Genomic DNA, 24,571 nt, shown 5'->3' on the forward strand with positions numbered 1-24,571 from the left:
TGGAGCCTAGGACAGGCCCCAGTGGAGCAAGGACAACTCACCCATTCATCCAATAAACATTTATCGTGTCCTTACTACATGCCATGCCCCAGGCTAGGCACGGGGGACACAAAAATGAAAAGATGTAGTCCTTGTCCTCAAACAGCTTGTAGTTTAAGAGGAGAGAGCCACAAAAACACAGAATACCAGCCCAGACAGAAAAGTGTTATTGTGGCAGGAGGTGAGGGCAGACATCCCAGCAGGAGGACTGACGGCAACCTGAGTCGGCTGGGGGTTACTTGGGAAGCTCACTGGAGGAAGTGACATCTGAACTGGGTATTGAGGGACAAACCAAAGCTGGGGAGGGAGTGGAGATGTGAAAGGCGTGATGAATGTGAGGGCAGAGGTGACAACAGCTGGAGCCCAGAGGGAGCTTTGAGAGCTGAGACTGCAGAGTCGGCAGAGGTCAGATCTAGAAGGTCTGTGAAAAGAGTTTGGATTTGTTCTAAAGGCAGTGGGGAGCCCGGGAAGGGTCTGAGCGGAGGAGTGTCTCGGTCAAATTTAGGTTTTAAAAAGCTCCCTCTATCTTCTGCATGGAGTCTGGATTAGAAGGTGCTGGAGGCAGAAAGACCGAGCAGGAGGCCATTGCGATTGTCCAGGAGAGAGATGCTGTGGCTTGAACGGAGGCCAAGGCTGCGAGAAGAGAGAGAGGATGAGAGAAGTTCAGGAGATGAGATCATCGAGACTTGGTGACTGGTTAGCTGTGGGAGTGAGCGAGAGGGATGAAGCAAGGATGATGGCCTGGTTTCTCTCTAGAGTGACTGAGTGGAAAGTGATGTCACCAGCCCATTAGAGAAATGAAGGGAGGTGCAGGTTGAGAGGGTGACACTGGGTTGCATTGTGACAGTGTTGGGTTGGACGTGCAGGGGAAGGGCTGGGGCAGTCCATGTCTGCTGTGCAGATGCTCGAGCAGATCTGGTCCATGAGAGACAGATGCGAGCAGGCGAGAGAGATTTGTCAGTCATCAGCATCAGATGGCACCTGAAGTCTCCAGGGGGAATTACATTCCCCAGGGAGAGGAGGAGAGGACAAAGGCCAGAGCCATGAGCATCACAAACCACTGAGAGGTCATGAGGGACCGGGGACAGAGACCGAACAGGTGAGAGGGAAGCCGAGCCTTGGAAGCCAAGGGGAAAGAGAGTCTCAAGAGGAGGAGGGGAAAAGGAGAGGAGAGCAGCAAGGTCAAGTGCTGGCAAAGGACAAGAGAGATTAGAATGGAAAATGGACCTTGGATTTAGCAACAAAGAGGTCGCTGGGACATTGGCAAGAGTCCCTTCAGAGGACTGTGGGGGCAGGAACCAGGCTAGGGGGTTGGGAGGTGAGGGGGCAGGGAGAACTCAGCGGCAGTCAGTGGAGATGACTTCAGATTTGGGCCGTAAAAGGGAAGAAAAAGCCTGGGTGGGGGCGGGGGTTGTTAGAGACGATAGCCACTTGGGGAAATTTTGGTGCTGAGAGAGAGGACGGGGCTGGCGGTGGGCATGAGCTTCCAGGAAAGAGGAGAGGCGAGAGGAGGGGCAGCTTCTCCAGGGACTGGGAGGAAGGGGAAAGGACAGGTGTGAGGGTTGAAGCAGATGCCCCCGCCCCCTCCTCAAGTGGAGGGGAGGACCAAGGAGCATGGTGGGAGCCGGCCAGAGCTGTGGTTGGGGAGGGGAGGCGGCCGAGCTCAGGTTGTGATTGGAGAATGACCTTGCGGTGACCTTGACTGTTGCCATGGGTGTTGTGGACGTGGTGGTTGTTTCTAACAGAAGCCCAGAGCAGCTGGGAGGCAGGTGTGCAGCAGACAAATTGGAGGTGCCCAAGTTCATGGTCTTACAGGCGGGGGGCACGGACAGGACTCAGACTGGGATTGGCAAAGTTCCAAGGATATTGAAGCTGTTAGGGGGAAAATGTGAGGAAAAATGATGCAGGAGGCAGACAAAAATGGGAATATGCCCTGGACTAAGTTTCAGGGCCCTAAAATATCAGTTTGCAAACATAGAAATGTATTATCTAAAATAAAATGGACAGGAAACACGAAGAGATAATTCACAAAAGAAGAAACCCAACTGGTCAACAAGCGTATGGGAATGGATTCAAGCTCATTCATATTCAGAGAAAAGAAAGTTTAAATAAGGTAATGTCATTTGCCTAGAAAATTAGCCGATCTTAAAAAATGAGAACACCTAGTGGCAGTGAAGTGGCAGAAAATGCTCATACACACATAGCGTCGGTGAGGGCGCCCTGAGCAAATGGCATGGCCTCTCTGAGCCTCAGGTTGCTCATCTGTAAAGCAGGGTGATAAAGATACTCACCTCATAGAATTTTGTGAGATACCAGGTTCACAAAGGAAGCGTCTCAAAAACAGGAATAACAGGGGCTGGCCCAGTGGCGCAATGGTTAAGTGCACACCTTCCGCTTCAGCGGCCCAGGGTTCGCTGGGTCGCATCCCGGGTGCGGACATGGCACCGTTTGGCATGCCATGCTGTGGTAGGCGTCCCACATAGAAAGTAGAGGAAGATGGGCATGGATGTTAGCTCAGGGCCAGTCTTCCTCAGCAAAAAGAGAAGGCTTGGCAGTGGATGTTAGCTCAAGGCTAATCTTCCTCAAAAAAAACACCCCAGGAATAACAGCCATTACTGTGGTGGTCTGGATTTGATTGAACCTGTTTTTCTTCCTGCTGGATGATCTCTAGCCCAGACCCAGGACCCTCACAGGCAGTGACCCAGTGCAGGGACACCCTCTGCCAGTCTCTTCCCAGTTTGTCTTAGGATTTAAAAGTAGGAGGGCAGAAGAAAGGGAGGAGGGCACAGGATTCCAACTGGGGCTGCCCACGGGGCGTGATGGAGCATCCTCTAAAGATGAGACTCTCAAACGGCCCCAACAGAGCCCAAGGGTTACGCCTGGCAGGGACAGTGGGAGAGAGCATGGCCCTTGAATTAGACCAACCTGAATTCAAGTCCTCCTCCGCTGGGCGCTAGCTGTATGACATTGGGCTGGCTGCCGCACCTCTCAGAGTCTTGATTTTTCATCTGCAACATGGCGAGGATAATACCTAACTCCTTAGATGGTGGAGAGGATTAAGGGTGAGCAGGTACATCACCCCCAGCAACTGAGTGAATCCATAAATCAGTCCATTTGCTCGGCTTTAAGATGAGGCTGATTGTGTGTGTGCCACCGCTCCACCTCGACGGGAAGGGCTTTTGTGAGAAGGACGAGTTGAGTTAGAATGACAGTGAAATGTGATAAAAGGTCAGATAAGTTTTGGGGGTGGTTGGATGATTCAGCAGTGGGAGAGAAGAGCTGGGAGAGTATGTACTCTGCAGACTGGACGAGGCGCGTAGCATGGTGCCCGGCACGAAGGAAGCATCTCGTGAACGTGGTAACAGTAAGAAATATAGTCAGAAGTAACAAGCGGTACTGAGAAACTGGAAGAGGTGTGTGATGGCTGGAACAGCTGGAACAAGATAAGGGCCGTCAAGGTGCTGAAAGCGATCCCTTTGACATCACTTCCCCCCAGCAGAGGGACCCACGGGAAATGCGGGACTTGCCCTGCTGAGGGGACCAGGGAAGGCCCAAGGGTCTGGGGGCTGGAGCTCATGGGGGCCTGGAAATCAAATCTCTGGGCAGGAAGGGCCTCCAGGAAATCGTAAAGCCAGCCCTGGTCTCCTCCGCAGCCAGCTCTCAGCTGTTCTACAATGTGGCATGCGCACCAGAGTCAACTCTGCAGGGGTTTTTTCCTGTGGAAGATTTGCCTTCGGCTAACACCTGTTGCCAATCTTCCTCTTTTGGTATTTGAGCTGCCGCCACAGCATGGCCATTGACAGAAGAGTAGTGTAGGCCTGCGCCCAGGAACAGAACCCGGGCCACTGAAGTGGAGCATGCCGAACTTAACCACTAGGCCACCAGGGCTGGCCCCAGAGTGGACTTTTATTTGAAGAAAGTTTATTGTAGTCTGAGAGTGTTTAAAAATCACTGACCTAATCCTACACTCTCACTGCAGGTGGGGAAACTGAGGCTGGGAGTGAGGAGAGCCCCACACTTCGGTCAGCCAGGGATGAGATCTGAGCTGCAGATCCTGGCTGGGGTCAAGCTTGTCGCTGTTACCGGGCACCCACTAGTGGGCGAGGCACCTGATGTGGGCCAGGGTCCCACAGGGACGTGCTTGGGTGCTGTTTGGTGTTTTGGACTCCTGGACAGGTGATCAGGGATCAGCTGGGCCAGTTAGAGTCCTGCTGGACTGTGCTGGCAGAGGGCGGCTCCCTCCCCTAAAAACCGGCAAGGAGGCCCCTCCCTGTTGGTGCAAGGTGGGGTCTCTGGGCGGGGTGGGGTCATCACTGGCTTTGTGTCACTCACTGCGGGACGAAGCAGGTTTCACAGAGGGAGTGTCCTAGGGGCCTCCGGAGGACTCATCTCTCTCCAACCCAATATTTATTGATCTTTTATTCCATACTAGGCGTTGTGCCAAATGCTTTTAAGTGTGAATGCATTAAATTGTGTCACAATCCATGAAGTAGGCGCTCCTATTAAAGCCCAGTTTACAAAGGGGGAGACTGAGGCAGGGAGGGGTGAAGTCACTCAGCTGGTGAGGGGTGACGCCAGGATTTGAGCCCACAGGCTGACTTGAGAGCCCCTACTTAAAAAAACAAAAAAACAAAAAAAACAATTTTTTATTACAACAAAAATTGCAGGAATGATGGAGAATTTCTGTATGTTCTTCACCCAGATTCCCCAATTGTTAATATTTTATCACATTTTCTTTATACTCTTCCATCTATCCATCTATCTATCTATCTATCTATCCATCTATCTTGTTCTGAACTATTTGAGAGTAAATTGCAGACAGGATGCCCCTTTCCCTCTAAATGCTCCAGTGTACATTTCCTAAAATCAAGCACACTCTCTTACGTGACCACAGGACAATGATCAAAATCAGGAAATTAACGTCCATCTACAGACTGTATTCGGATTTTACCAATTATCTTAACAGTGACCTTACCGCAAAGGAGAATCCTGGGTCACACATTGCCTTGAGTCCTCCCGGCTCCTTAGATTGCTTCATTCGGGATCAGTTCCCAGGCCTTCTTTGTCTTTCACGGACTTGTCACTTTTTAAGCCCACAGTCCAGTTATTTTATAGAACTTCTCTCAGTTTAGGTTTGTCTGATGTTTCCTCACGATTAGATTTATTGTACGAGTTTTGGACAGGAATACCACAGAAGTCATGCTGTGTCCTTCTCAGTGCATCATTTAGGAAATACACATGCCAATTTGTCCCATTACTGGTGATATTAATTAACTTTGATGACTTGGTAAAGGTGGTGCCAGGTATCTCCGCTATAGAGTTACTGTCTTTCCATCTGTAATTAATAATTGTCTGTAGGGCAATACTTTGAGACTATGTAAATATATTTCTCAGCAAATTTTCCTGTCCATTGATGATTCTGGTTGGAATCCGTTATTACTATGGTGTTGCCTAATGGGCATTTTTTAACTGCATCGTTCCTTCTCTTGTAAGCAGGACCTTTTCCTCATTTACTTATTTATTCACGTTACTATGGACTCATGCACTCTTCTTATTCAATAGGTTATAATCCATCAGTACTGTTACTTCTTTTGATGCTCAAATTGTCCCAGATTTGGCCAGTAGGAACTCCGTTCAAGCCAGAGAGCACCCACATTTAAATATAACATTGCACCTCGTCCCTTGACCTTGACCAGGAAGGGCGCCACGCCTGTGGGGAGCGTTCCCTGTCAGGTGGAGAATGAAGCCCTGCCCCGAATGCGGCAGCCCGGGGATGGGAGCGAAGGGCTTGGCAACACGGCGTCCAGGGATGTTGTGCAGGTCTACTGGGCAGGAACTCATTCACTAGTTGAGTACCTACTATGGGCTCAGTTCTTGAGAAACTCATAGAAAATGGGGATATAGATGACCAAGAATCACAATTATGCAGTTTCTAAAATCGAGAACTTTTGTACACCAAGAGGTAACAACAGTGGCTCTCTTAGAGATAAAAAGGTAGGGCAAATGGGCAATTTTGGGGGGGATTGTTTGAGTGCAGACAAAGCTGCCTCAATGCTTGGTTGAGCTAGGGCCCAATTTGCATATGAAACCCAAGGGCTTTGGAAGGTGAGGGACAGATGTCACAATCCCAGGGGGACTAAGGCCCAGAGGCAGGAAAGCATAACAAGGATTCTGAAGTCACGTTACACTATGTCAAGGGAAGGGAGCCTTGCCTGTCACCAGGGCGCCACACGAAGACCTCCTAGTTGGGGAGGTCCTAAGCCCTACGCAGTGAAATAAGGAAGGTGCTATGACGCAGGCTGACAGAGAAGATGGCTCTGGGAGTGAAGGCAGGCGCGTCAGGCGGTGGAACAGCAGGAGCAAAGGAAAGGGAGAATAAACTGTCCCCAAAGTCACCTCTTTTGGGTGGGGTTCCAATCACTGAACAACACGTTGCTTACATGTATGCTGGGCCCCTTCCAGTTGAGCATAGGCCCAGATGTCCAGACCAGGAATCGGTCAGATCTGGACTCAAATTCCAGTTCTTGTACTTCCTAGCTGGGTGACTTTGGAGAGTCACTTTACCTCTCTGAGCCTTCACTGATTTATTTCCTCAGCAAGTATTTACTGAAGGCTTACTATGCAGCCAGCACTGTTCTAGGCACAGGACATACAGCACTGGATGACACAGACAAGGTTCTACCCTCATGAAACTTACACTCTGGTTGGGGAAGACAGACACTAAATAGTGAGCAACTATATAGACAAGATGATCCCATATGGAGATATTAATGTAAAATGAAAATGAGTGTCAGAGGTGGGGGCTCCTTCAGCCAGGGCGGTCAGGAAAGGCCTCTCTGAGGCGGTGACATCTCAGCTGACCTGAAAGAAGAGAAAAAGCCAGGCAGTGAACAGAAGAGTACACAGCCAGTGCAAAGGCCCGGCAGCAGGAAGAAGCTTGGTGTGTCTGAAGAACAGTAAGAAGGTCACTGTGGCTGAAGAGCAGTAGGTGACAGGTGAGGAGTGGCAGGAGGTGAGGCCAGAGAGTCGGGTTGGGGCTGGATGGCTTAGGGCCCTGTGGCCAGGGGAAGGAGTACAGTTTATATTCTAAATGCAAAGGGAAGCCAGGGAGGGTGTTAAGCCAGAGACAGGGCGAGAGTGTGTGAAACACCTTGATCTTTGCTTTGAGAAGAACGTTGTCTGGTGTGAAGGAAGCCTTTAGGAGCATAGTGGGGAGGCTATCAGGAGGCTGCTGCCCTTGTCCAGGTGAGCTGATGGTGCCTGGACCAGGTGGTGGGACTGGGGGAGAGTAGACGTGGTCCAGTGCAGGGTGGCGTTGGAGGTAGAGCCAGCCTGACTCGATGGCAGAGGAAGAGCGAAGGAGGGGATGGCACGAGGCTCCCGAGTTTGGGCTTGAACAACTAAGACTGGGGTCCGGGAGCTGAGGCAGGGTTGATGATCAGGAGTCGGGTTTTGGAGGTGGAGTGTGTGCAGTCCCCATCCGGCACCCACGTGGAGGCGCGGAGTGGGCGCTCTGGATAGAGTCTGGAACTGAGAAGCTGTTACCTCTGGAAATATACATTTGGGGCTCATGGGCATATAGATGGCATTTAAAACCACGGGACTGGATGAGATCATCAAGGCAGAGGGTGTAGGACGAAAGGAGAAGCGGCCCGGGACCGTCGTCTGTAAAATGAGCCAAATGACATCGCCACCCACGCGGCTCTCGCGATGTGTCTTGTGAACGCAAGCAGGCAGCGCTGCCTGGGCTGAGAACCTCGGCGGCGCCGAGGGGCGGGGCCCGCGTGGGGGCGGGGCTTGAGGGGGCGGGGCTTGTCCGGGGCGGGGCCTTCCTGGGCGGGGCTGAGGAGCCGGCGGCCGCTCCCCGGCCGGGGGCGGCCGGAACGGTGACGTCACCGCATGACTGGGTTTTTATGAATGAAAGGAATCCTGTGAGTGAGTAATTCCGGGAAGCTCGCCTTACAACTCCGCGCGGCCCCCAGCGCCGCCCGCCCCACAACAAAACTCGCCGCAGCGCTCCCGGGAGGCGGCTCGGAGCGGCCGGCGGTCGGGACCGGAGGGGAGACGGGCCGCAGCGCGGGCCGGGACAGCAGCCGGACGGCAGCGGGAGCCGCGCGCGCCGAGCCGAGAGCGGGTGAGGGAGCGGGCCGGGCGCGGACGGGCGCGCGGGGCCGCGGCGGCAGGGTCGGCGCGTCCCGGGAGCCCCTGGGGCGGGGCGCCGGGGCCCGCTCCGTCCGGGCCCCCGTGTGCCGGTCGCCTGGACGGCTGGTGGGGGAGGAGTTGGGGGCAGAGGTCGGGGGCCCGAGACGGGGCCGAGCAGGCGTGGCGGGGTGCGGGGGTGACGGCGGCGCGGGGCGGGAAGGGGCCGCGCGGGCGGGGGGGCGTGCTCGTACGTGACTCCGGGGGAACGGCGCCTGGCCCGGCGCCCGCGGGCCGTGCGTGCGCCGTTTGTTTACGTCGGAGCGCGCGGGCGTGTGTCCCTGGCGAGAGCCCTGGGTCTCCTGCCCGGGCGTGCGCGCGCGGGGTCTTTCCAGGGGGAGAGCGAGCGAGTGTGAGTGTGAGAGAGTGTGTGTGTGTGTGTGTGTGTGAGAGAGAGTGTGTGTGTGTGTGTCCCTGTGTCCGTCCCCGCCCGCGCGCTTGTGTGAGTGTGAGTGTGTGTGTGTGCGTGCGTGCCCGCCCGCGCTCCCGGGCCGCTGAAGACCCCGGGGCCCGCGTACCAGCGGTGCGCCCCTCGGAGGCAGCGTGCCCGCGGGAGTAAACGCGGAATACGGCCCGAGCGAGGGGAGCGGCCCCGTTCGCGGTCACACGGCGTCCGGGAATTCTCGCCCGGGCTGTCCCCTTCCCACCAGCCGGCGGCGGCCGGGCCCTTGCTCTCCCTGGAGTTTCCCAGGGCCGCGGCCATGTGACCGCGGTGTTTGTCCCGCGCCCAGAGCGGGCGCCTGCAGGACCGGGTGGGGCGAAGTATCAAAGACCTGGCTGGGCTCCGGGGTGACGGAGGGGGCCAGCCCTCGTCCCAGCACTCTGGTGGGTCTGGCAACAAAGTGGGCTGGGGAAGGTGGACCCTCGGGACTCTCCTCGTCCCCAGGGTTGCCCATCCCTCAGTCTCGGGAGGAACAGGCAGGGCCAGAAGACCCACAGCAGAGGTGGGGGGTGGGAAGCATCCCAGGCTTCTCTCTTTGGTGGCCGCCCTGGCGGGGCTGGGTTCCGGAGGTTGTACCTGTTGGGTCCGGGAGGTTGAGACGGCGAGGATGGGGCGGAGCTGGTTTCTGCCCGCCTGGTGGTTTCAGTTCACCGGTGGGACTAGTCACACAGACCTGCTGATGGCCAGGCCTGAGGAGCGACTGGAGGGCCTGGGCCAGCTTAGAGGACGCAGAGCCCTCCCCCTGGGCCAGGCATGGTCAGCAGGCGGTGGGCAGGGGGTCTTGATGTGTGAAGGGTTAATGGGTGAGGGGCGCGGCCCTGAGCTAGCCCACTTCACCATTGGCCCCGCAGAAAGCTTCCATTTAGCCCAGCAGCCGGAGGGATGGGCTGGGGGCCTGGGACGCTGGTACTACTCTGCCCGCTCCCTCCTCCCACCCACGGGGCGGCAGAATCATGGGGCGGGGGAGGCAGCTGAGCTCGCTGGGGTGAGGAACCAGATGATCTTTTAACTTTGACTCTCTGAGCCCTGGTGAGCTCTGCTGCCACAGCTGGGAGCCTCGGTGTCCCCATCTGCAGCAGGAACTAGGTGACATTCAGGGTGGCAGGATGGGGGTGGAATGGAGGAGGTATGGCAGCCTCTCCACACAGCCTATTTTCCAAGGGAACTCTGGGAGAGAAAGCAGAGCCAACAGCCCCAGGCTGAGGCCAGGGATGTCCAGGAATGTGTGAGGTTTGAGTAAGGGAGGTGGCCAGCAGGAGCACAGGAACCAGGCGGACCCATCCTCAGAGCAGGGCAGGAAACAGCCCTGAGTTGGGCCAGGGGTCAGGGGATGAGGGGAAGTGGCTGGTTGGCTCAGGCGCAGGTGGAAAGCTAGCACGGACATTTTTAACCTGCCATTGAATCACCCCTGGGCCTTCACTAGGGCCGGGGACCCAGCATGGGCTCCCTTGGCCCTTGTGCCTCCCTCAGTCCTGATGCTTTTGGCCTGCGTTGCCACTGAGCCTGTCATGGGCCAATTGCCAGGGATGAGACGGGGAACAAACCAGATCCAAAGCCTGCCCTCTGGGAGCTTACAGTCATGGAGGGGAGACAAAGTTGAAGCAAGAGCCACCAAACTCAATGCAAAACCACAGCTGAGATGGGTGGTATGAGGGGGAGGTCACTGTGGTTTGAAAGTATGGAACAGGGCTCTGACTTAGGGCAATCAAGGAAGGCTTCCTGGAGGAGGTGGCCAGTGAGCCAGGTTGTCAGATGGAGTGATGATCATCTGAAACCCATGAGGGCAGGGGCTGTGATTCATCTTTGGGCCGTCAGGGCCCAGCATGGAGCCTGGTACAAAGTAGGTGCTTCTTGGATGTTTACTGATTGAATGAATGAAAGAGCACTGGGTTCGAGTCCTGGAAGAGCTCGACAACTCATGGAGAAAAAGGCCTGGGAAACGCAGGGAAGCAAGAAGCCTGGGCACGGGCTGTAGGGTTCTTGAGGCAGTCTCCCAAAAGCGAGCAGATCCTTCAGGACCTGGGTGACACCCTCCCTCACACACAGACACAGACCCCGTGTGTCTCTTTGAGAAATGTGCAGACAGGAGAGTTCACTGTCTGTTACTCATTTGTTGTTGGTGTGAGGATCCTGGGAGAGGGAGGGGCGAGAATGTGGGGGAGGCCTGAAGGTGTGGGCTGGAGGGGGCGCTGGCATCGCAGGTTTTGGAAATGGGCTGAATACGGTCAGGTTTGTGGGTTTGATTATCCCTCTGACACCCTTGGGGGAGGATGGATGGTGGGGTCAGAGGTGGAGGCAGGCAAGACTGGAGGCCAGTGAGGAGGTGGCCGCGGTCAAAGTTCAGCTGAAAAAGAAGGCCCTGCCTGTGCAGGTGGAGCAGAGGGATGGTCAAGGCTGATGGTCTCTGAGTATGTGGTCTCACACCTCTGCCTCCAGGAAGCCTTCACTGATTTCCTTTCCCTGCCTCCAGGGCCTCCGCTCTGCTGGTGGTCTCGGAGCTCCATTCCAGGCCAGAATCTGACACTCTAAACTCCGGAATTGTCAGTGCTAGAAGGCAGCTGAGGCTTGGTAGAGGTTTGGCAGGTTGGGAAACTGAGGCCCAGAGAGAGGAAGTGGCGTACCTGAAGTCACACAGCGCAGATGAGTAGGTGGCAGAACCAGAGCTGGGACCCCGCACTCCAGCTTCCCCGTGTGCTGCGTTCTCCCGGCTTTGCCCCGCTGCCAGCAGGGAGGAGGCGCCGCAGGCGCTGGCTGCCAAGGCCCAGGAAAACACATTTTTTCCCTGTGTCCTCACAGAGGAAGCGAAATGGCTCAGCAGCCGGAGAGGAGCCTGCGCTGGCGGGTGGGCCGTCTGCAGGATGTCTGCGCGCGGGGCGGGGGGTGGGGGCGATGGAGGAGGGCTTGTGGCTGCTGACTGGGCCAGGCAGCTGTTCCTCCCCTAGGCGCAGTTTGTTCTCCACGCCTCCAGAAGAATCTGCGGGCCTCCCGGGAAGAGGGAAGAAGCGGGGCTGAGGGGCCGGCGGACGTGTGGCGGCAGCGGGCACTGGAGAGCCGAGCTGGGGGTCAGGACTCCGGGGTTCCAGCCCGCCACCGCCGCTAAACAGCTGTTTGGCTGCCTCAGGCGCAGAACAAGGAGGTCGGGCCGGCCCGTGTCTCCAGCCCGAGGTCCCGCCTCCCGGGGCAGCCACAGCCCGGAGGAGGACCGGCCCCTTGGCGTGCAGCCCGCGGCACCGAAAGCCGGAGCTTATCAGAAAGTGCCCCCTTCCTGTGGCTTTCCCTCCGTGATTGCCGGGCTTGGCTGAGCTGGGACATTCCTGGGCAAGCATGGCTGCCTCCGCTGACATCAGGGTGCGGTTGAGGGGGCCGTGGCTAGAAGAGGAGGAGAAAGGGTAGAGGAGGGGAGAGCAAGTTCGAAGCCTCCCGAGGGCCTGAAAGTACTGAGAGGCCAGCCAGCTGAGAGGGTGGGCCTCCAGCCACCATGTAGAACAGGGGACGGCCACCGGTTTCCACCTCTCAGGCCTACTCTGGAGGGCTGTGTTGAGAAGGATTCTGAGGTTGTGTCCAAGCTCACCGGAAAACCGTGCTGTGTTGAGAAAGATTCAGGGGCTGTGTCCAACCTCATTGGGAAAACGTGCTGTGCTTGATGAGCGACGTCTGTGCTGGGAGTGGAGGGAGCGACCATGGCGAGGGAAGCCAGCCACCAGCCACCTCTGCTCTTTCTAAGCCTCTGGTCTTTTACGGACTGACTGTTACGATCATCCCCACTTTACAAGTGAGGAAACCGAGGCCCAGAGAGGAAAAGTAACTTGTCCGAGCGGCCAGGCTGTGCCTGCAAGGTTCTGCGGCAGCCACTGCACCCAGGGCTCAGCACCCAGGGCCCAGCTGGCTCTCGGGTAACCTGTGTAGGGAGGGGCTTCCCCTCTCCCATTGGGTCTCTCAGTGTCACCCAGACTACCTGGGCGTGACCTAACACCCAGCTCCCTGAGCAGCTGGCAGGGGCCTGGACGGCGGTGACATGTGCATAGTCCCAGGCGACCTGGCACAGATCCTGGCACTGCAGAGCTGGGCGGCCTCGGAGACTGGCGAGTCCAGCCTCCCCTTCACAGGGGTGGGGAAATGGGGCCCAGAGAGGGTGCTCTGTGAGAGCCACACTGGGCAGAGGCACGTGGCTAAGTGTGGCCTCAGTCCTGGGCTCCACCCCCGTTAGCTGTGTGACCTTGAACTACTCTGTTGACTGCTCTGGGCAGGGTTGTCGGGAGGACCAGGGTGATGACAGTGTGAAAGGGATCAAGATTCAGTCCTGGACCTTGACAGGTGTTCAGAATTCCTCCCAATTTTGGGGGAGGCAGCCACTCCCCTGCTGTGTGACTTGAGGCATGAGATAACCCTCTCTGAGCCTCTGCCTCTCCTTGGGTAAAGTGAGGAAGTGTGGCCAGGTGGACTTTAAGGGCCTTTCCTGTGTGCCCCTGGCCAGCTGGGAGATGCTGAGTGAAAGCGAGGTCACTATTGCTATAGGCCTGACCCCTCCTGGAGAGACTCTGCAATTCTGATAACCTCCCAGGTGCTCACTGACCTCTACCGTTTATACCACTTGGTTCCACCAAAACCCTGTGAGGCAGGTCTTGTTCTGATCCTACACATGGGAAAGTGGAGACCCAGAGAGGTGGACTGGCTTGCCCAGAGTCACACAGCCTGGAGAAAACAGAGATGAGACCCAAACCCAGGCTTGACTCTTAATCCAGTGCTCCTTTTCTTGTTTCCCATACCCCCCCGGGAGCCAAGCAGCATGAGGATGGAATGCCCCTGCGCCCTCCCCATCCTCCTGGTGTCCGTGTACCAGCCCTGCCATGTGGAAGCCAGGAGGCAGGTGGAAGGGAGGCAGGTTTGGAGACAGGGCCAGAGGCTATTCTCTTGATGGTATTCAGCTGCGCTCAGCTTGGCACTCAGTTCAGACACCGACAAGCGGGTGGCGGAGCATGGCAGAGACTCCACGCCTCCACACCTCACAGTGCCTGCTCCCTGCCAGGCCCCGTGCTGCACCTCAGCACCCAGAGCTGCCTTGGCCTGGTTCCTGCCTGTGGGGCTCCCTGTCTGGTGGGGAGACGACAAGGAAAGTGCCCATTACAACACAGGGGAGAAGGGCTGAGGTGGGCGGTGCCTAACGAGTCGCAGGGGTCAGGGAGGGCTGCCTGGAGGAGGAGATGTCTACACCCAGGGCAGAAGGATGAGTAGGAGTCTGCCAGATAAAGTCGAGGGAGAAGCGTCACAGGGTGTGGGGTGGCCCAGAAGCAGGGAAGCGTGGGGTGAGAGGAAGTGAAAGCGATTCCGTGTGGCTGGGATGCAGGACGGAGTAGGCAGTGATGGGAAATGAGTCTGGGGTGCCACGCGGGGGCCTGGACTCTGTCCCCAGGAGAGTGGAGAGCCGTGGAAGGTCTGCAGCTGGGTAGTGAGGTGGTCAGAGTCACCGGTGGGAAGCTCTCGGGTTGCTGTGCAGAGGCCTCCCGGGTTGCGCCGGCCCAGGGCCGTGTGCGTCGGGGGCAGTGCCATCTCGGAGGCCTGTACTGAAGGGGAGGATTGGTGGGCGTGCTGCATGAGGCTCTCCAGGGAGTGTCTGTGAGAGGGTAGGGTCCTGACTGGGGACTTTCTGGGCCCAGCCCCCCCAGCTACGCCACAGGAAGCCTGGGTGGCTCTGAAGACCCCCCAGCCCAAGGGCCAGGCTGGCTGCCTCTGCCAGGGAGCTCTTGAAGTGCCAGCTTCCCTTTTCTGTCCCATTCCTCGCTTCCCTCTGGGGTGTCGGACCCCCTGGCTGTGTGGGCTGGGAGGGGCCGGGGGTTCCTGGGAAGCCCTGGACTGTCCCCACCTCGGCCTGAGTCACACTGAGAATTCAACAGCCATTCCTTAAGCAAGCGGCATGTGCTCGGCACTGCTGTAAGCACTGGGGACACAGAGGGGACAAGACAGCATCTCGCTGTGACGAGCTGGCATCCTAATGGGAGACAGACCCTGAACAAATACATAAAATATGTGTGGGTAATAATAATTATATATAGTGAGAGGTGCTGCAGAGGAACACGAGGTAGGGAAGGGAGACGGTGTGTGCATGCACACACACGCGTGTGTGTGTGTATCAGGGGTTGGGATTCTAAATCGAGTGAAAACATGAGACTTGAAGAGAGACCTGAAGGAACTGAGGACGCAAACATTGTGGCTGTCTAGGGGAAGAGAATGCCAGGCAGAGGGAACAGGCAGTGCAAAGGCCCTGGGGAAGAGCGTGTGTGGTGTTTGAGGGCAGCAAGGAGGCAGGTGTGGCTGGAGCCCAACGAGTGGGGGGAGCGAAGCGGGAGGGTCAGAGAGGCGTTGGCTGGGGCCACTCATGCAGTGGTTTGTGGGCCATTGTGATGACTGTGACTTCAGTCTGAGTGAGATGAGAGCCCTGGGAAAGTCCCAAGAGAGGAGTAACATCTGACTTAACGCAAGCCACCCTGTGTCACCCATGGGGACACTGAGGCACAGAGAGGTTAACTGATCTGCCAGAATCCCACAGCTAGTGAGTGGGACAACCTCTGAAAGGCCCCAGTGTGTCTGGTGCCAAAGTCCACATCCTTTCCGTTTCTCCCCAGTGTCTCTGAGAGACACCTGGGGTCTGCGGATGTGTCAGGCTGAGCTGAGGCTGCGCGGCCGGCCCCACAGACAGCTCAGGGAACCAGGGTCTGGAGCACTTTACACCCTGCTGCTCTCCGTCAAACAGGGCTTTGCTAATGAGCACCGAGAGGATGCTGCGCCTCGGACCTCGAAGCATCTTCCTGCCCTCTTCTCCTTGCTCCTCACCACCAGCCCCTCCCCAGGGGGCTGAGCGGATGGGAAACAGCCTAACAGTGAGCGGGGAGAATCAGATCAGCCGGGACTCGGGGGAGCCATGGGACAAAGGCCCCGTCCCAGCCCAGAGCAATGACCTTGGGCCCCTAGAGTGTCCCCTCCATGTCTCCCCGGTGCCAAGCACACGTCTAGCAAACGGTAGATGCTCAGCGTGTATTTGTTGAATGAACGTGGGGCTTTCAGGCCGGTGGGGGGCACTGATGGCCAGCGGGCCCCTCCTCCATCGAGGGGTGGCTGTCCTGTTTGCCCAGGGCAGCCCCAGGGACTGGAAGCGTTCCCAACACCCGGTGTGGATGAGGGATGCTTGGGCGGTGCGGGGGGACCGCTTACGCTGTATTTTGATGGGGTGCTGGTTGGACTCTGTGAAAAGTCCTTGACTAGCACACATATGTTTTGTGCACTTTTCTGTATGTAGATTTTACTTAAATGAAAAGTTAAAAAAAAATCAAATACACATGTCCGGGCCCCCATGTGGAAGAATGTCTAGGGAGAGGGGACCCAGTCATTTGGTGTGTATTTATTGAGCACCTTCTGTGTGCCAGGCACTGATTTAGGCACATGGATAGAGTGGAAGGTGGAGGAGGGGTGGCAGGGAAGGACAGACCATAAATAAGTAACCACACATAAATAAGTGCAGAAGAGGTGACTGTTGTGAGGGTTAGTAAATGAGGTTATGTGATATGACACAAGGACTTTGAAGAGGTCACACTGGGCAAAGACCTAAATGATGAAGAGTCGCTATGGGAAGATAACAGGGAAGAGAATAGCAAGTGCAAAGGCCCTGAGGCTAGAATGAGCCAGTCAAGGAGACCACTGTGGCTGGACCACTGGGACAGAGGAAAGTGATATGAATGAGTTCCAAGACAGCAGCGGCCTTGAATGCCAAGCTAGTGAGTTTGGATTTTATTCTAAGTGGAAAAAAAGTGACCTTGGCCTTCTCTCTCTCCTAGGTCTCAGTCCAGAGGGCAAACATGTCTGTGGATCCCTTATCCAGCAAAGCCCTGAAGGTGAGGTGGCAGCCCCTGTGGTCCCCAGTCCTCCCCCTCCCTCCCTCCCTGGCCAGGCTGAGCTCCCCATCCCAGCTGCCCTTTCACTTCCTGGAATCCCCAAGCAGGCATCAGGCGTTCAGGAGACCACGGGAGGGGGCCTGGGCTGGGAACCCGGAGGCCTGGGCTCTGACCCTAGGCTGTGTGCCCCGGGGAAGGTCACTTCCCTCCAGGACCTGCTTCCCAGTCGGGACAGTGCCCATTGGGCTGTAGGATTTCAAAGGTGCTCTCCTGGGTCTCTCTAGCTGAGACCAGGCCGGGTCGCTGGGTTAGAATTCGGGCTTGGCCCTGGGGTGGCTCCTTTTGTGTTCAGAACCTGGTTTGGCCCAGTTTCCCCTTTCCGGATTCCTGCCCCCTTCGGGGTCTTGGAGCAAGTCCGGTGCCTATGGCGGTGAAGGCGGAGCACTAGGGGTGGAGGGGGAGCGGTCCCCAGCGCCCGCTGTGCACCGGGCCCGGGGCTCAGGGCTCAGAGCCCAGGGCCCACAGGCAAGGGTGCGACCCCGGGCCTCAGTTTCCCCATGCACCCAACGTGCCTCCGGCAGATCAAGCGCGAGCTGAGCGAGAACACGCCGCACCTGTCGGACGAAGCGCTGATGGGGTTGTCGGTGCGCGAGCTGAACCGGCACCTGCGCGGGCTGTCGGCCGAGGAGGTGACGCGGCTCAAGCAGCGGCGCCGCACGCTCAAGAACCGCGGCTACGCGGCCAGCTGCCGCGTGAAGCGCGTGTGCCAGAAGGAGGAGCTGCAGAAGCAGAAGTCGGAGCTGGAGCGCGAGGTGGACAAGCTGGCGCGCGAGAACGCCGCCATGCGCCTGGAGCTCGACGCGCTGCGCGGCAAGTGCGAGGCGCTGCAGGGCTTCGCGCGCTCGGTGGCCGCGGCCCGCGGGCCCGCCGCGCTCGTGGCGCCCGCCAGCGTCATCACCATCGTCAAATCGGCCCCGGGCCCGGCTCCCGGCCCCGCCCCCGGGCCCGCCCCTGGCCCCGCCCCCGCCGCCTGCTCCTAGTGCCCGCCGCGCCCCGCCCCGGCCGCGCCCCACGCCCCGACCACGCCCCTCCGGCCCCAGCGCCCCTCCCAAAGTGCCTGAGCGCAGTCTCTGTCCCCAGCTGCCATTTCTCTGCAGCCACCAGCCCCTGTGGTGATGACTCATTCCCTCCCCAGAGCCAGTCTTCCTCGTGCCGCCCCTGAAACTAGGACCTGATGGCCCCGGGGAGGGGTAACTTTGGTGAGATAGGAGGTAGGGTAGGGGCGGGGGTCTGGGGTCTCCCTAGGCTGAAAGTTCAGCCTTCTTAGATTGGCGGATGGGATACAGAGCGGATTAGAGAAGGGCTGTCGGGGAGAAGAGGGCCACCCCTCGTCTTGTAAACTGCTCAGATTGTGCCAGTGGCCCTCCCCAGCCTCCCAGGATTCAGGACTAGGACTGGCCTTGCATGTGTCTTGTGGGGCTGACTCGCTGGAAAGCTGATGCTCCCACCTGTGCTTTGGGCCTGGGGGTGCCTGGCCTTCCAAAGCTGGGATAGTCGTTAGAAATGGCTTAGTGAAACCCAGTTAACAGATGGGGAAACAGGCCTCCAGCGGATGTGACAGTGCCCAAGGCCACATATCTTTAGCGGTTAAACTGGAATTCAAAGCCAGATCTTCCCACTGCTGCCTGGAGATTCTAGCTGTGGTTGTCAGGGGGACGGTGGACAGGGACCGAGAAAGTGGTGGAAGGGCCTCCCTGGCTGGGAGACAGCTGTGAGTCAGGGAAGAGAAGTAGAGGGAGAGAGAAGGTGACGCAGACAGAACAGAGGGAAGGAGATGGCCTGGTCAACCCTGGGCTCTCCCTGCGGCCAGGGAGCTGGCCAGCCAACAAAAAAGGGACCAAGGAGGTGACCACTGTGGCAGGTGGGGAGATGAGAAGACAGATCCTGGGGTCCTGCAGCCTGGGGTGGGGTCCTTAAAAGGAAAGGGTCCCACCTCTCCCCCTGTGAGTGTCCACTGTGGGGTAAGGGCTGACCACTGCCATTGATTGCTGTTCTCCTGGGAAGCCCAGCCCCAGCCCCTCCCCCCACGCTGTAGACAGTTGCCCTCCCGCTGTTTATTTATTACACGAATCTAAATTATTCTCCCCAGCCAGAGGCATAGCGCCCACTCCCTGGAAAGTGGTGTGACCCTCAGCTGGACTTTATATTTTATATCTGCAAATAAATCACATTTTATCTTATATTTAGGGAAAGCCGGATGGCAAAAACAACCAAAAAATGTTTAAAAAAAATTGCCCGGCCCCCAGAATTTATTTATTTTCTGACTTACAGTAAGCGAGTTATGCGCCTTCTGTATTTTGTAGACTTTCTGAATAAAGTCAAGTTTTCTTTTTCCACAGTGAGGAAGTGTGTGTCCTGGGCTGGTTTTTTTTGGAGGGGGAGTTCCGAATGAGAGGCCTCCGATGGGGTTCTGCTTTCAATCCCGGCCAGGGCCCTCTGCTGATGGAGTTTGCGGGTGAGGAACTATGCGCCCTCACTAGCCTGTGGACGCGGACTCGGGAGTGGGGTGGAGGCCAGAACATCTGTCCTTCCATCTGGTTGCCTGGAGCCAAGGAGCCTCCCTGGGGAATGCAAAGCCAGGAGGACAATGAAATGCAGGGTTCAATCCCTGGGCGTCCCTTCGGCAAATAAACAGTCCCGCCCAGAGAGGAAAATTCCCGGATTTAAGAGTAATCTTTCTAGCACTTTCACATGGAGCTCTGATTTTCTACAGCCAAGTAGAAAATATTTTCCCCACGTTCCGGAAGGCACAGGGAGGGGGGAGAGACGCGGCTTCCTCAGTCCCAGCCTGCAGGCCTAAAACGCAACCCCGCGTCTCACCCGAGGCCCTGAACTCAGCGCACTGTCAACCAGATCTGCCAGCCCTTCTGGGGCACCCTGAGGGGTGGGTTGGGGTCTCCTGTGGTCTGCAGGGCAAAAACTGGGGTTTGAGTCCAGGTGTCTTTTTCTAGCTGTGTGACTTTTGATGACTTATTTAGCTTCTTGCAGCCTCAGTTTACCCATCTGTAAGTGAAGGGACCCTAAGGGCGTAGGTGTGACAAGCATTGGGAACCTGAGGGGCCGCACGCTTTAACACGCAGAGGAAACGTTTCCACAGTAAACGTGGCACACGGCTGTGAGGAGGATTTCTGTGGCTGGGTTGGAGAGATGAGGCTGGGAGACAGACATGTCTGTGGAGGGTGCTGGATTCGAAGGCTGGGGAAGGGCCAGCCCACATGGTCGGCGTGGTCCACAGGCCTTTCTCCCCCATCTCAGGTTGAGGCCCACGATCCTGATGCCGAGATGCTGAGCTCAGGCCTGCGGAAAGGGCCGCGTGGAGGTTAGAGGCCAGCGGGAAGTTCCCCCGCCCCTGACGCATTCCTGAGCGCCCTGTCATCATCATCGCAGGCCAGGCCCCAGGAAGGCATGCAGAGGGCAGGAAGGTGCCCTGTGCCACCAGACACCTGACCTGGGGAGCAGGCGCAGTGCCCATGGCCCAGCTCCAGACCTCGGTGCCTCTAGGGGAGGGACCTAGGGTCCCAGGGTGGAGGGTGGGCTCAGGGAGGCAGGAAGGTAGCCTGGAAGCAGAGGGTCCTGGGACATCTCTTGAGCCCCTGGGAGACACCTGCAGGAATGGGGCTGTCAGTGTGTGCACCCATCCAGCTGGTTGATGAACGGGAATGAGGCTCCACCCACGGCGCACAGCAGCCCTGGGGGGTGGGGGGGGTGGGCCCCTGTGACCCAGGCTGCCACTGTGTCCCACTGGCTGGGGGAGGGGGAGACACTTCGTCCAGTGGGGGCTTGGACCCGAATTTTAATCTCTTAACAATGTGAATCCCCCGTCGCCTACACATTACACACTGGAAGTTAGAGGGTTTCTTGACACCCCTGCCCATGACCACTAAACCCACCCTCGAAAATAACGGGGGCGGGGAAGAGGAAAGAACGAACCTCACCCACAGGCAGATTTCAGTACAATCTATATTATCTCATATATATATTTCTTTCTCACTTTATTTGCTCACTTCTGTCACGCATTTAAAATGTCACAGAGACCAAAATAGAGCGGCTTTCTGGTGGAACTCATGGCAGTCATACACGAGATACAAAACTAGGGGACTCTGTCTTCTTGTACATCATACAATTAATTTTTCAAGTATTTTTATGTACAAAGAGCTACTCTATCAGGGGAAAAAATTAAAAAAAAAAAAGTAGGCTACGCATCCTAGGAAGGAGGGGTGGACTGGTCAGCACGCGTCCCCAGCCCGTCTCCCCAGGGGTCGCTAGCTCCCTGCCACTGGGCCCCTCCTCCCCCAAGCCCCACACTAGTGGGCAGGTGCCGGGGCGGGTGACGACCAAGGGGCAGCAGCACACTTTGGCCTGGAAGGAGAATCAGAGAAACAGATTCATGAAAGCAAACAGTGGGCCTGGGGACAGAGGTCCTCAGACAGCCTGCACCAACCTGCGGCCTTCCTGGGCAGCTTGGTACCAGCTGGCCAAGCCCACCAGACAGGGGCCCGAGCGCTGTCCATGAGTACCCCCCATGCAGGCCTCTGTGTCCCCTGGGGGCTGGCTTTGTCAAGGGAAGGCCCGGGAAGACTACTGGGATGGAACCCCCGACCCTGATGGCACAGTCCCGAGGGATGCTCATTCCCGGGGCGACCAAAAGGAAAGATTCCACGGTGAAGTTCCGCTGCCACAGGCCAGGGCCCTCCTCCCTCACCCACCTGCTCCCCTAGGCTGCAGCAGCCCAAACCCAAGTGCTATCTGGGTGTCAAGCGGCGGAGGCTCTGCCTGCGGGAGCGCGCACCACGTCCTGTGGGAGGCTCTTCCTAGGACAGTGGCTGGTGTGAGCCCAGCCTGCGGGGGCTCCAGCCCTGGGAGGCTCCAGGTACACGGCTGTGGAGGGGGGTGAGGGGAGGGGACTGGCGGTCCTGGCCACCCCTGAGGCCTCTCCAAGGGCACTTGGCCCAGCACTGCAGGATCCTCTGAGTGCCAGCAGCTTAACAGGGAGCCCCCAGGAGTGTCTGGGACAGACTGAGGGCCTAAGGAGGGGAAGCTTTCCTATGTGACTAAGGCACAGAAGAGATGGGCCAGGGGGCCAGATGAGGCAGGGCACAGGCCCTGTGTGGATATGAGGCCAGCGAGAGGGGTCTGGGACCACTCCTCCCACCTCCCAGTGTCCCGCTGCATGCCCCATCCCTCCATCCCCCACCCCCTACAGCAGGCCTGTGTTCCTCCGGAAGCTGGTCTGAAATGAGGAGACTCAGACCTTTACCCTGAAATGGGAGGGAGACGCTCCAGGGAGAGACCAGGACCCATCGGGGTTCCGATCACTCAGCCTGGGACCGAGGGTTCAAAGCCCCCAACCCTTTGAGCAGCCAGGAAGCAAGGCCTCTGCCCAAAATGCTATCAAGGAAGACCCCAGGTGAGAGGGCAGTGTGGGCTGCTGGCTGTCCTTCGCAGGCAGGAGGAAGGGGCGTGAGGCGGCAGAAGGTGTGGCCACAGGGGACACCCAGGGGCCCAGTGACCCTTGCTTCGAGAGGCCGCATCAACAGAAGTGGGGCCCAGAGCACCCGAGCACCCTTCCTAGGTAGGACCCGTGGCTCCTGGTGTCTGGCTCTGATCCTTGCAGCATGCCAGGCAGGCCTGCGTCAGGAGGAGTCCACAGAGAGCATCCGCGCGCCCTCCGCCCTCCTCCTGCCTGCAGTGAGGCTAATCTAGCGTCAGACAAGGGTGGACGGGGGAGAGCAGGCAGGCAAGAGCCCAGGTCCGATATTGCACGGAGTTTGGGGGTGAAGCCCTAAGTCTCGTTGGGGAGGGGCGGGGAGGCGACCTGGGGGAGGGGGCTGAGAAGGCTGCAGCCGCTGGTCCACAACACAAGCTTCTGGGCCTGGGCATGGCTGGTCCCGACATGCTGCCACCACACGATGAGCCGCAGGGGCATGGGAGTCGCTCCCAGTGTCCTCTGTCTGTCACCCGGGCAGTGCAGGCGTGGCCGTGTATAAATATTCCTGAAGGCTCGTAGGTGAACCTGGGCTGTCCCCTGGGCAGACAGCATCTGGCTGTTCCTCTGGAAGCGATATGTGAGTGTTTCTGGTCCAATAAATTAAAGGGCAATGCCAAAGCTGCGCCAGCCTGCCTCCTGGCCCGAACCTGAGGCTGGAGGGGGGCACACCCTGCCCTGGGCCAAGGCGCCAATCCTTCCCCACCAGCAGCTGCGCCTAGAACTCGTCATCAGAGCTGAGCAAGAGAGTCTTCTCATTGTCACGGGCGCCACTGAGGCTGTGGGAGCGCGAGAGGCCGTGGGCGCCGCCGCGCCAGGTGGGCCCGGGCTCTAGGGTGGACTGCTGTGTGTACTGCTGGTAGGCGGGCGAGAAGTTGTGGATGGCATCCTGCACGATGTCGTGCGGGTTCATGGTCTCCTTGAGGCTGCTGGAGATGCTCTTCATGGGGGCGCAGCGGCCTGCAGGGCAGGAGGAAGGAGGCGGGGGTGAGGGAGCTGGGACAGTGGGGTGCCCCTAGTCCTGAGACCGGCCCCCGACCCCAAGGCTGTGTCATCCAACCACCCCCTCTTGGGACAGGGAACAAGGTCCCACATATTAGAAGAGACAAACAGAAATGGCTTCTTTGGCTGGGGTACGGAGCAGAGAGCACCCCTAAAGGGAGCAGACAAAAGCAGCCCACCAGCCCGGCAGGTGGGAAGGGACCAGGGGTGAGGCTGGCACTCTGCAGGCAACGAGTCCAGAATACCCTAGGGGGGTTAGCCCATGCCCCTCTCACCTGCGGGAGAGCTCCCCTTCCCTCTGTGGAGGGGATCAGGGACCCGCTCCATCAGGACAGGCTGCCAGGAGCCTGGACCCACAGTGGCCCAGCTGTCTTCCCCGGCTCCCCTCTGAGAGGGTGGAGCCGTCTGCCCTGCTGCGCTTCTTAATTCCCTCTCTAACAACTGATGTATCGTCCCCACGGGCTGGGGAGAGAAATGGCCCAGGCCACCATCCCAGATGTAAGGGAGGAGCCCAACTCTGTACCCAGGTCTTCACACTCAACTCCTGTGCTCTTTCTACCATCCCGTTCTCTGCCATAAACAGCTAAATGCTCCTTCTTTCCCCTTAACTGCGCCTCCAGATGGAGCAGGGCATATTCCAGAACAAGGAGGGACCAGAACAGAAACAGGCAAGCTCTATGGAGGGCGGGCCTCAGCAGGCAGCTGCCCTGGGATCGGCCACCCAGGGGTGCCTGTAGGGGAGGAGATGGGGACACAAAGAAGGAGCTAGGGAGAGAGGCATGCCGGTGACAGTGACCAGGACTGACGTGCAGGACAGACGTGCGGACCAAGAGCAGAACCTACCGTAAGGGCCATACGTTGGCACTGCCCGCGGCCAAACCCGGGGCAAAAGCAGGGGGGAGGGGAGAGAAGCCAGAGAAATAGAGAAGACAAAAGACAGCTGAGTGAACACCATGGGCTCTCCGCCGAGGCCGGCACACCACACCGTCACCCTGCCCGCCCACATCCCAGGCCCACCCAGCACCCAGGCAGCCCCCGCTGCCCCTTCGGGGCCTGGGGGGGAACATCCACCTGGGATGACTCCTCCCGCAGTGCTCAGCTTTCTCTTGCGGATGGAGATAACAAACACTAGACACCCAGAATGGTGGTGGGAGTTCAACCTCGGCACCTAAGGCAGGCCCCGCCCCCAATCCTCTTCAGGCTGGGCTGGAACTGCCAAGCCTCTGCCTCCTGCTTTACAAGCCTCGCGACACTTCACAGACGGCGGAATCAGGATGAGGGGTTACTTGTACACTCCACACAGTAGAGCCCGCTTTGCACCCAAGCCTGACTTGAGGGTGAGAGGGGCTGGCACTGGCCCAGGACCGGCACGGGGGTGCATCCTGCCCTTCCCTGGCAAGGCTGGGCTGGGGTCCCGCTAAAGCTGTATTTCTGGCCATGCTACTTCCTGCTGGGGGTGGA

General features: G+C 58.0%; 2 protein-coding genes and 1 long non-coding RNA gene across 11 annotated transcripts in view; 1 reads left to right on the top strand and 2 right to left on the bottom strand.

Moving 5' to 3' along the window:
* Positions 1–4,671: 4,671 nt before the first annotated feature.
* LOC139080257 (uncharacterized) lies at positions 4,672–11,834 on the bottom strand. Its single transcript, XR_011534597.1, has 2 exons — positions 11,302–11,834; positions 4,672–6,900 (listed from the first exon to the last, which is right to left on the bottom strand). It is a non-coding gene; the product is annotated as an uncharacterized lncRNA (long non-coding RNA).
* MAFF (MAF bZIP transcription factor F) lies at positions 7,990–18,965 on the top strand. Of its 2 annotated transcripts, none has more exons than XM_070599750.1 (3): positions 7,990–8,173; positions 16,507–16,563; positions 17,145–18,965. In XM_070599750.1, the coding sequence occupies exons 2-3, from the start codon at positions 16,528–16,530 to the stop codon at positions 17,601–17,603; spliced, it is 495 nt and encodes a 164-aa protein (XP_070455851.1). In that variant the 5' UTR covers positions 7,990–8,173; positions 16,507–16,527; the 3' UTR covers positions 17,604–18,965. The 2 variants fall into 2 exon arrangements, with proteins under 2 accessions (XP_070455851.1, XP_070455850.1); XM_070599749.1 differs by lacking the exon at positions 7,990–8,173 and adding an exon at positions 8,572–9,063.
* A 1,600-nt stretch (positions 18,966–20,565) lies between these two features.
* The window catches only part of TMEM184B (transmembrane protein 184B), a 46,987-nt gene continuing 42,981 nt past the window's right edge, over positions 20,566–24,571 (bottom strand). For 4 of the 8 annotated variants that reach the window (XM_070599740.1, XM_070599741.1, XM_070599747.1 and 1 more), the window contains 2 exons: positions 23,954–23,974; positions 20,566–23,068 (listed from right to left, as the gene is read on the bottom strand). In XM_070599740.1, the coding sequence (XP_070455841.1) occupies positions 22,827–23,068; positions 23,954–23,974 (263 nt within the window). In that variant the 3' untranslated portion in view covers positions 20,566–22,826. The remainder of the gene's footprint in view (positions 23,069–23,953; positions 23,975–24,571) is intronic. The other 4 variants (XM_070599742.1, XM_070599745.1, XM_070599739.1 and 1 more) reach the window with 1 other exon arrangement.

This window comes from Equus przewalskii, chromosome 29 (assembly GCF_037783145.1).
Source record: "Equus przewalskii isolate Varuska chromosome 29, EquPr2, whole genome shotgun sequence".
Taxonomy (NCBI): Eukaryota; Metazoa; Chordata; class Mammalia; order Perissodactyla; family Equidae; genus Equus; species Equus przewalskii.